Genomic DNA, 12213 nt, shown 5'->3' with positions numbered 1-12213 from the left:
CATAATATAATAGTCATGATCACTACACCTCAATTGTATTGTTTCAATGGAGCAGGAACGACTTTTACTATTATTTTGCATTAACAATCGCTTTACGTGCTAACAGATGTACAATACAGAGCCGATTTTTTAATATGAAAATCTAATCTGAATGTAAAACTTAACTGGCTGTATTATTTATCTATCTATATGTCACACCACGGACTTAGATCTAATCTAATTCCGTGGTCACACTCAACAGAGGCCAGAATGGCTATAATGCGGAGGATTATTGTTGATAATTATATTACATTGTACATTTTGTTTGTATCATTTGTATAAGTATGTACTATGTGTTGTATGATTTTAAGTCCAGTGAAGATGATTGTTAAAATCCTGTACCAGAATAAACTTAACTTAACAGGCCCTCTCGACCTCTTGTATTTAGAACTGTTATACACTGTATCTATTAGAATATATCTATATTTTATATTTTTAACAATAAAAAAAAAAATCCTTTGAATATTTAATAAACTACGTACTTTCCGTTATACTACGACCCCTTTAATCACGGAAAATGATATCGACCCGGAAATATTATCGTTCTACATGTCAAATATTAGTCACACAATACTACTTCCTGTCGAAAAAATGGACGTCTGAAAGGAACTCTGAAAAATGTCTTTGGTATTTGCCAAATTTTCGGATTCCTGTTGGGTTTCGATACTTCTTCACATATCAACGTCATTATTTCTAATGTGATATATAATGTAAGTACATGAAGTTATCTGTTTATGGGATATTTACTACAAATTGTCGATTTAAATTTGACCGACTTTGGTTACGAATCTGAAAACAGCTCACTTTCATTGGGTGTTTTTTTGTGATGACCTTCGATTGGGATGATCTCTTACCTTTGTTCGGGGTTACTTGTTTCTCTGACTACAGGAATTTTGAAAAAGAAAATTTAAATGGAAACGAAAAAGTCTCTAAAGAATATGATTTCTATGATGATTGTTGATCACAAGACTGGGCATGCGAAATTGCGAATCAATAATATCAAACAGGTCTGTCAAGACTGTCATGGTATGAATGCAGTATTATTAATGTAGGCGTCCTACTCTGTAAAATGGACATATTGTGGGTGAGTTTAATCAATGAATTGATCCTGGATCCCTTTAAAAATGAGAAAACAATCAGACTCGAGCACAGTAAGCAGTAACAGCTACAGCAACAGGGTTGTGGAGTCCTGGAATAGTCTGTCAAACCATGTGGTAAATGCCCCTAGTGTAAACAGTTTTAAACACAGACTCAACAAGTTCTGGTCTGATAACCCCTGTAAATGCAATGCCTCCTGCTATTAGCAAGATCCTGTCGGACCATTTAATATTTTAACTCACCTTTTAACTGTAAGATTTAATTTCTCTATATCAATATATATATACGCACCGGAAGTCAAGTATTAGTATAGGAACATGAAAATGTGCCACAAGAAGCTACCTCAAGCTTTCCATTGGTGTTGACTACTATATCAACAGCCACTACTAAGCAGTGTATAGTGATATTCAACATCTCCTAATATTCTGAGCACATACCTTTTCTGCATATGCATAATTTTAGTGGTAAATGTATGCATTTTGTAGTGAGTTTTAAGTGTGGCAGGGTTCAATTGTACATATGATTAAGGTCAGCTTCGAGCTAGAGGGAATTTCCCTTTAGCTCAGTGGTAGAGCGTCCGACTAGAAACCTGGAGATCGAGTGTTTGATTCCCGGTGGAAGCACACTATTCTCATTCTTGTTTTGAAAGGTGTCCAGGCCCTCCCTGTGATGACAAGGAGTTAGAACCTGGGTTGTGGTGTTCGAGTGCGAACACATTTAAAAAGGGGGAGTAGTGTGGCAGGGTTCAATTGTACATAGGATTAAGGTCGCCTTCGAGCTAGAGGGAATTTCCCCTCAAGCTCTAGCTCAGTGGTAGAGCGTCCGACTAGAAACCTGGAGATCGAGGGTTCGATCACCGGTGGAAGCACACTATTCTCTTTCCTGTTACATATCAATCTATATATGTTATACCCCACAGAGACCAAAATGGCTTTATGCGGAGGGGGTGTTTATATGTGGTGTTATATCAAACACACTAAAGCTTTTACATTTGTGACCCGGCCCATCATAGTGAGTTTTATTTACAATGCCTCTGAAATGAGTTTAAGAAAATACACAAGTGGTTATAATCATATAGAGATAATTTTTTCCATGTAATTATCAAGCAGGGTTAAAAAAAATAATTGATTATGCATATATATATACATGTAATATATGAAAGTGCAAATTCTCTGTTTACAAATGGTTAAATCAATTAAACCATAATGATATAGGTTCTTAACTAGGTGTGCCAAATATCCCGAGAAATAGATCGGTATAACAATGAGCAAGATTACTTTATGCACAAGATTACCAGAGCTGGTTGTACAGATGTACTGGACTGGGTCGATCTGGTAGCTCAATTGATTAGAGCGTCTGTCTAGAGTTTGGAGGGTCCCAGGTTCAAACCCTGGTCTGGGTTGCATTTCTCTTTCTCCTGTTACATATTTAATTATTTTGACTTTCATGATTACCAGGCAGCTAATTAAAAAAGCTTTGAATAGACCACTGGGAGTATATGTTTTTGATTCCCCAAAATGAGCTTTGACTTTTGGTTTTGAAAGGACCTATCAATATGACATGTTTTTAGCTTACCCTCTACATTTCAGGGGGGAAAAAAATTGACTTCTAAACTAAATGACAAGAGTCCATTGAAAGCCCTATTAGTGCCTATATGATATGCATTGAGTTCAGGAAAATACAGCAAACATTTTCAAGGGGAAGCAGCCTTTATAAGGCCCCAAACATACTGTATATAATTGTATCTTAATTTAAAAACAAAATTGTTTTCATCTAAATGATAAAATTAAAACATTTGCTTATCACATTTTTGCACTACTGATCATGAATAGACTATACAGTATTAATGTTACAGTATATTTATTTGATTTTTGTGCAGATATATAGGAAGTTCTAAGAGAGCTATCCAAAAAAACACCACCTGATTTGTTCCTACCAACTCAGAAATCTGGAGCCTGAAACCTTGGACGTGCTTCCAAGTCACTCATTTGGAATCATGGATCGTCCACCTTCCCCAGCCAGACTGGCCTACACCTCAGACAAACACCCTCGCCACACCCTTGATTCAATCAATGTTCTGCGAAAGCACCGAGAACTGTGTGATGTTGTTCTCATTGTGGCCCAGAGGAAAATATTTGCTCATCGTGTGATCTTATCGGCATGTAGCCCTTATTTTCATGCCATGTTCACTGGAGAGCTGGCAGAGAGCCGTCAAACAGAGGTGACAATACGGGATATAGACGAGAGTGCTATGGAGTTGTTGGTAGACTTCTGTTACACATCAAACATTACGGTAGAGGAGAGTAATGTCCAGACTCTGTTACCTGCAGCCTGTCTGCTTCAACTAGCAGAAATCCAGGAGGTGTGCTGCGAGTTTCTCAAGCGACAGTTAGATCCTTCCAACTGTCTGGGAATCCGTGCCTTCGCCGATACACACGCTTGTAGGGACTTGTTGAGAATTGCAGACAAATTCACACAGCATAATTTTCAAGAGGTTTGTATGTCCGAAAGCTCGCTCTTGTTGATTCCTTTTACTATATGATAATAATAATAGACTTTATTTAAATCTGATAACACATTGAGTCGAGGACTCATCTCACTTGTGGTCGACATAAAATGTACAATATTTACAACAGGATATGATAACTTTTTTATATATTTTTTTTTATTTCACCACATTTTTATGTAATATGTATTGAGCAGTATTTTCACAGTGAGATGACCTCAAATGTAAATAACTACTTTTGTATTACAAGGTAAATAATGCTACAGATTAATAATAATAATATGATGGTAATGCTATTTTTGCATTTGTAAAACTATCTAACATTCGTAACACTATGGTATGATATTATATTATCATTTGTGTGTAATTGTAATGTAAATGCTGTGACCAGGTAATGGAGAGTGAAGAGTTCCTGTTATTGCCTGTGAACCAACTAGTGGACATCATTTCCAGTGACGAGCTCAATGTGCGCAGCGAGGAGCAAGTGTACAGTGCTGTTATGGCCTGGGTCAAGTACAACATCCAGGACCGACGCACGCATCTCCCAAACGTGAGCTTAAATCATAATGTATATGAATAAATCTCTGTTCCCTTTAGCACCTTGTATTAAAAAACGAATATACAAATGTATAATTAACCATTGCCAAGCGAAAAGGATTTTTTATACATGAACATGTATATATACAAAATCTGTAAATATTAATATTCACAGTCGGAGAATTGGATACATTTGACGTTGCAATCTTTCAAAATTTAGTATGAAATAAAGTGTCCTATCCTAATCTTTTGAAATGCATCACTTTTGATATCACTTCTGTCATTAATCCACAGCAGTGACCCAGATTTCTTAAAAAAAACACCCAGGTAAAAATAACTTAAAATCATCAATTGTTATAGTGGTTTGGAATACAAGCTTATATGGAGTAGAATGGGTAAAAATCTACTGCTGTTTAAGATTTGCCTCATTTTATCGTGATGATTACAGTCCTATGAAATATATTTGTTTTACTGACTCTGCTTAATTAGGTCACCAATACAACTCAGTTTTAACAATTTAATTACGTTACATATATACTGCCACAAATTTCAAAACAAAGTAGGGCTACCCATGTTAGTAGATTACATAGACCTAGTTATTTAGAGAAAACAGGATCTTTTAAAGAACAATATTGTCTATAAAGATACTTGACATGTAATTTGCTGGTCTGATGGCATGGGCCTTTTTATGTATTCAAATAAGTGGCATCAAGGTCACAGGGGTCAATTCTATTAAAAGCTGTTAAAAGGCTTTCTTGATATATACTTTCAGGGTCATACAGAGGTCTAGTATTTTAGAAAGTCCATTAAATTCTTCTTAAAATCCACGAATGCAAATTTATACAAAATGTACAAATTGTATTAAAATACACTTAATAGAATATGTCAATATCAGCCTGAAGATAAAAACCTCATACTGATGGATCCCTATACATATAAGTTAAATATGTCGTTTTTGTTGTAGGTTGTTCAACATGTGCGACTGCCATTGATGAGTCCAAAGTTCCTCGTTGGTACAGTCGGCTCTGATCTTCTCATCAAAAGTGACGACTCCTGCAGAGATTTGTTGGATGAAGCAAAGAATTATCTCCTCCTGCCTCAGGAGCGCCCCTTAATGCAGGGTCCACGTACTAGACCTCGCAAACCGATCCGATGTGGAGAAGTGCTGTTTGCTGGTATGATATTGTTAATCAAAAGAGTCATGTACAGAAAACTCGGTTGAGAACTCAAAGTATTTAAATAACATAACAGCATTCTGTTGTCATTAAGATTGTCAAAGAAACAGGGTAATAAAAGCACATTTCGATTGTTCTAGAGCATGATATTAAAATTGTTATATATAGTACATTTTCATTGTTCGATTATATCTTTAATTATATCAAGATACTGCAATCATTGTCTATAAATATCATAATAAGATTATTCTTTTGCTGCAATTCGTAAAACAAGCTTAAGGTTGACATTGATTTTGTGTATACTTTTGGAAACTGTTTGGAAATGTGTTTATACCAGGCAGAATACATAGGGACCGACATATGTATTTCTCTCATATCCGGTCATGTAAGCTAGCGCTGGCCATGTAAGATAGCCATGCTTACTGAGACTATCTTACATGGGCGTGACGTCATGAATTTGGAAAACACTGATGCCGCAATGCGGAAAAGGCAAGGTGATAAAATCAAAACCTTTTACGATATATTTACCGTACAAGTAGAAAGATGAGATTAATTTTTCTGGACATAGAATCAAACTATGTATCCAAATATGGGGTATGCTAAATCCCACTGACGAATTCATTTTCGTCAAAAAACCCCAGGGAAAAATTGATATTTATAAAATGCTAGCCAGTCCAAACGCATTTTCATGGTTTCTGAGCATATTCTGGTAGTTGGAATGAGAGAAAAATACTCTTTCATGCCCAAGGGTGTAGGATAAGGAAATTCCATCCTCAGGATTTTCAAATTTGGCAATACCCTTGGCAAAGCCTCTGGTTTTACCAAATTTGAAAACCCCTCGGGGTGGAATTTCCCTATCCTACACCCCTGGACATGAAAGAATCTTATAATAATCTGTGCCTGCACCTTTATTTGTGTAGTTGGAGGTTGGTGTAGTGGGGATGCCATCTCCAGCGTGGAGCGATACGATCCCCAGACAAACGAGTGGCGGATGGTGGCCCCAATGAGCAAGCGTCGCTGTGGGGTCGGTGTTGCTGTACTAAATGACCTCCTGTACGCTGTAGGGGGTCATGATGGACAGTCTTATCTCAATAGCATTGAAAGGTAAGTATCTGACAGTGATAAAGTAAAGGGGTAGTTATGTCTTGTAACTTAAAAATAAATCTTGTAGAAAGATTTATAAGTTATCATAAGTTATTAGTCTGAATATGATGCTTCATATTTGAAATTGAGAATGTTTTCAGTTGAGATATATGTTTGTAGAAAAAATTGGTCCTCAGAAAAACCTGTGGAGTGTAATATGGTTACGTGTAGTGTTGGGAATCGGTTGAAGTTTTATGATCGATCATTGGTTACCATTAACCAACCGATGATCGATTAATAATCGTTTTATAGAAATACATAATGAAATCCTCCATGCTGTTGTTGCGAGTCACTTAGGCAAATAAAAAAGTGATACCATGTAATTATAATATAAGAAATACCTCTCTTCAAACACTGAATCTGTAATATATAGTCCTAACTAGCAGCTATGAGCTGAAAGGAAGTCATGCAGTGATGATGCCATCAATTTTACATTTAGCTGGGGAAAATGTCTACTGAAAACTACATAATATCTCAATCTGATTAAAATCATATCCTGCGTTCTCTACGTATCACATTAGATACGTAGAGAACGTAGGATATGATTTTAATCAGATTGATAATATCTACACATTAGCATTCCGACTAAAATCGATCATAGATTTTGTACTCGATTAATCAGTTTGTTAGCTGAACTGACCAATGCTCGATTAATCGAAACAGCACTAGTTAAGTGAGTAATATTTGTGTTCAGGTAAACCGTTGGAGTATTATATTGTCAACTTAGTTATATTATGTAGTCAGATTTGACTAATAGACCAGCCAATGGAGTTTAATATGGTTACTTGGATTCTGTCTGTGACCAGGTTTGACCCTCAGACCAACCAGTGGAGTGGGGATGTGGCACCCACCAGTTCTTGTCGTACCAGTGTGGGAGTGGCCGTCCTCGACAGCTACATGTATGCCGTAGGGGGACAGGACGGTGTCTCCTGTCTCAACTTTGTGGAGAGGTACAACTATTTACTTCCAACAACTTACTATGACAACTATAATATGACAACTGTATCAAAAGTGGTTTTGAGACTAGATACTAGACTGGACTTCGTCAATATACTATTAATGGTTTAATTCAATAATAATTTAATAATTGATGGCAAGAAGTGCATATTAACAGCTACACGGAAGTGGGTCCTACATATTGCATCTATTTTGGAATTTAAAATATTATTGGAAAGTACAAAATTAGTTTGATTCAGATTTGTTTAAAGTAACTTTTTAAGAGGACTCTAAACTTAGAAAAAGAAAGTGGATGTTATGATGATGCGCAAAACTTCATATTATTATAATACAGATATGATCCCCAGCTCAACAAATGGACAAAAGTTGCCTCTATGAGTACACGGCGACTAGGGGTGGGCGTGGCTGTTTTAGGTGGCTTCCTGTATGCTGTAGGGGGTAGTGATGGTACATGTCCGCTAAACACAGGTAAGTTCTGTCAGAAGTGTTAACTTAAGTTTCTCTATATTCGTAATTGGCAATGAAGCTGTAAAATAAATGGCCATGGAAATATATTATTACAGATTACTAATCACATTGTTGCAAGATATAAGTGCTAGGTGAGATTGAACTGTAGGGTAGGAATACGTATGACTTTTCAGCTATCATATACACACACAAAGTTCACATGTGATGCATGATCAATGACAGTTAATTATATAATAATCACCTTCACATAAATATATACAATAACAAGTTATCACCTGTATGTACCCAGGTTAACACACTAAAAATATCTAGTGTGAAATAAATTCATCAATTAATTCTAATACATATATAAAATAAAGTGGAAGTTAGTTCACAGATAAACTTGTAAACTTAGACCCTTGGTGTTTTTCTATTAGAATTGCTTTACAGTGAAATTTAAGTTCCCAAAATGATTTCAAATCTTAGACTGCCGAAAATGTGACTGGACCAATTTGAAGTTTCTACAACTGTTTTGTCAACTATGACGTTTGATTATTATGACGTCAATGTATTGTTAGTGGGAAGGGCTATCAATTTTGTTACAATAAATAACACTGAGATACCTTTTGTTTGCATTGGTTAAACGGGTAAACCCTGAAACATCTTCTACTGGTTGTCCTGAATAAGTCTAGATTTGTTACATTTTTCTAGAAGCTTGCAAGAATAACCTCGCTATCAAATCTGTTGAATTAAATGACCATGATAAAAATTTGAAGATCACCAGCTCAGGTGTAAATTTCCTCAAACATGGACATGTCGTGACAGTTTCCAGAGAAATAGTTGTGTATGATGTCATAAAGGTATAAAGTGACGTCATCTCCTACTTTTGACGCATTTCGGATTATTTGACGCAAAATATTGTGATGCTTTATGGAAAAACAATCTTATTCTACACACACTTCTTGATTAGTGTATGTGTTGAGTACTGACATAAGCCACATGGAATCAGATCACCGCCCAACCAAAGCAATCATGCAGAAATTTCAGATTTTATAAAACATCTAAAAACATATTACATGTTTTCTCATTGACTATAGATATATTTATAGATAAACCATTTAATAAACATCAGGATGTCTTGACAGATTAATTTATGTTTTGTAGTTGAACGATATGACCCGAGAACGAACCGCTGGATGCCAATGTCACCAATGGGTACACGCCGGAAACATCTTGGTGTTGCGGTGTACAACAACATGATCTATGCTGTAGGGGGCCGTGATGACACGACTGAGCTCAGTAGTGCAGAGCGCTACAATCCACAGTCAAATACCTGGCAACCTGTTGTAGCCATGACATCTCGCAGAAGTGGGGTAAGTGTCTTGTAAAAAGTATCTGAAAATTATGAAATTTTAACTGGCTTAAATACATTTGAGTAATTTAATGAAGATAAATACACTTTGCAACAGGGTATCATCTGTATATTGTATACACAATTACACTGTATATAGGTCTGCTGATATTGTAAGTCAGTATTCCTTCTGTAGAGGTACATTATCTTATATAGTATGTCTGTATTTGTTAATATTGAACTCTGGATGTCTGTTAGCATTTTATATAGAAGTATGGATTTATTGACATGTATTCAAGTATAGCTGTGCCTGTGTTTGTCAAAAGGGTGTATAGAAGTCAAGTATACGTTTGTTACCCTTATTTAAACATGTCTGTGCTTAACATTACATATTTGTATATGCCTATATTTCTGATCTCATTTCTTCACTGTCGTTATGTCCTATACATTGTTAGCTTTTGTCTGTAAGTACCTCGTGGGGAGGGGGGTATGGATTGCTCGCAACTTTTCTTTGTAAACAAGATGTATTTATGTATGTCTGTATTTTATTAATTTGTTGACATAATATGTACAAGTATTCCTTATTTGTTAACATTAGGTAACTAAATGTTCACACTACGCATGTCCATGTTAACATTCTGTAAGTATACCTGTGTTTGTTAACAGGTAGGACTGGCTGTAGTTAACGGCCAATTGATGGCTATTGGAGGTTTTGATGGTACAACCTACCTGAAGACAATTGAAGTGTATGACCCAGAACAGAACTGTTGGAAATTGTGTGGAGGCATGAACTATCGAAGATTAGGAGGTGGGGTGGGCGTTGTGCGGATGCCACAACATGAACCACACCTCTGGTGAAGCCAAAGGCATTTGTCATGTGCTGCTTGATACAGTGTCGTTAATATAATGTAACATGCTAACTTGTTCAGTGTCATGTACTACCTAGTACAATATACAATATGTTTTGTTAAGACTAAAATGTATGACCGGCAAGGGATGGTCGCTCTATTGTTTTCCGCTGACGGGGGTGAAGCGAGGTGTGAAAAAATTACCTGGAGTGGACAGATGATCACCCCGGGCGATGTACAGTTAGCCGGACCTATTGTTCAATTGTCCGGGTGTTTCACACGGACAACTTACCTGAGTTTTTACCTTGTAAAATCCATTCACGGCAGAAAAAATATATCATAATAAGCGGGGTCCCACCTTCGACCATATCATAATAAGTGAATTTTCTTTTGCTTAGTTAAAGAAGGAAAAAATCGGTACATGGGGAAAATATCATAAAAACCGATATCATTATAAGTGGGTTCCACTGTAATGAGCCACATAATGCAATGTCAGTTACTACTGAGTACAATATCATGTATAGTGTCATATCGTATTTAGTACATTGTGACGTACACAAAGAGTCATTTCTATCAATGTATGATACACTTGTACAGTGGTATATTCTGCCTAGGAGAGTGTCTATTACACTGGTGAATGGTTGATTATACATTCTCATTATCATCCCTGTAATTAACCTAGTGGAAAACTTAATACAAAACATATAATAATGAAGTGTTGCTCTAATAACGTCGGGTGTTATATGTGTGAATTACCGAATAGCAATATCATAATGTGAATGACTGCAGAGAAAGAGATGTCAGATTGAGAATGCAATACCACTGGAATTGACGATATAATTCATTGTCGTTAATGTCCTAGCAGTTTTTACACATGATAAAATTGAAGGCATATTCTTTTATTACCAATGTTGAGTTGATATTAGACACATTTTATTAACACTGTGCTTCTGGTGTATCTGTGAAGGGTTCCTACATCATGTCAATGTATATAGTGATACTACATAGAAGCTGCAATTATTATGTTCCAAGGTGTACAGATAGACCACTGCACAGTGATAGGATATTTAGGGTGATTGGGTATCATAAGTGCCTCCTCTTGTAATGCGTGACTGGGTGTCTTAAATGGACACATAATCACAGGTAAACATGTGGACCTGTCCTGATGACCTCGACATCCAGGGGTTACGCTCACTTTCGCTCTCTGCACCCCTGGAATATGTCCAAGCAAAATTGAAGGCTCAGCGTGTGCCACCTTGTTGATGAGACAAGAAGACTAGTTTGATCCTTTGATGTATATCAAAAGAATCTCGCGGTCACGTAAGGGTAAAAGTTGACAGGCTTTGAAGTCAGATGTCGCCCCTTTGTAATCTTCAAAGGACAGGTATCAGCCTAGCGATTGGTCAGGTGTTTTTTTTACCTGAGACAAATCAAACAGCTATCTTTCTGCCTTCAATTTTGCTTTGACATATTCTAGGGGTGCAGAGAGCGAAAGTGAGTGTAACTCCTGGATATCAAGGATGTGATGAATGTTGATGGTTGTTGTTGATAACAGAGCTGGTCTTTATTTTGTAAGTAATCAAATGTTATTATGATAAACGAGCAAGCTTTATTACGAAGCAGCTATTCGCTTACTTGCTGGTTTATCAAATGTATGTCAGGCTGTGTCTGTGTATGCATGTTTGTAAATACTTCACTGTGAATAGTGTACAGATAACTATTTATCATTTCTGTTTTGTTAATGGATTATTTAAGGGTATGCTGTATTGTTGCTTTGTTATATGTGTTTGTCTTTTAAAGATAGATTTATCTCCCCTATGTATGAAATATTACAGATACTCACGATGTGTGCGCTGTTTACTTTGCATGATGCTGTTTTAGACTGAACCTTGACATGGACTGACCTACCATTCAAGTTTTCTGTACTAGGTATTAACTATTTAAATCCAACTGCAGTGATCTTCCCATCATGTACAAGTGTGTCATGAAACTTTATTCTCACCTATCAATTAATGAGAATGATTGACACATGATTTATTGTAGTGAACTAAATATAATGGGTTATAGGGACTTAACCCTTTCACCCCTATATAACCTTAGTAAACTCTTCCA

General features: G+C 36.3%; 1 protein-coding gene across 1 annotated transcript; it reads left to right on the top strand.

Annotated features, from left to right (window-relative positions):
• The first annotated feature begins 610 nt into the window (after positions 1 to 610).
• LOC110460802 (kelch-like protein 20) lies at positions 611 to 11351 on the top strand. The gene is made up of 9 exons (XM_021513958.1): positions 611 to 749; positions 3017 to 3631; positions 4035 to 4193; positions 5145 to 5355; positions 6276 to 6459; positions 7305 to 7448; positions 7790 to 7923; positions 9067 to 9275; positions 9920 to 11351. Exons 2-9 carry the CDS (start codon positions 3134 to 3136, stop codon positions 10109 to 10111), a joined length of 1731 nt encoding a protein of 576 aa, XP_021369633.1. The 5' UTR covers positions 611 to 749; positions 3017 to 3133; the 3' UTR covers positions 10112 to 11351.
• The last annotated feature ends 862 nt before the right edge of the window (positions 11352 to 12213 follow it).

The sequence above is a fragment of the Mizuhopecten yessoensis genome, unplaced genomic scaffold (genome assembly GCF_002113885.1).
Source record: "Mizuhopecten yessoensis strain PY_sf001 unplaced genomic scaffold, ASM211388v2 scaffold10479, whole genome shotgun sequence".
Taxonomy (NCBI): Eukaryota; Metazoa; Mollusca; class Bivalvia; order Pectinida; family Pectinidae; genus Mizuhopecten; species Mizuhopecten yessoensis.
Note: the sequence above shows the minus strand (reverse complement) of the source record. Positions and strands in the feature narration are given on the sequence as shown.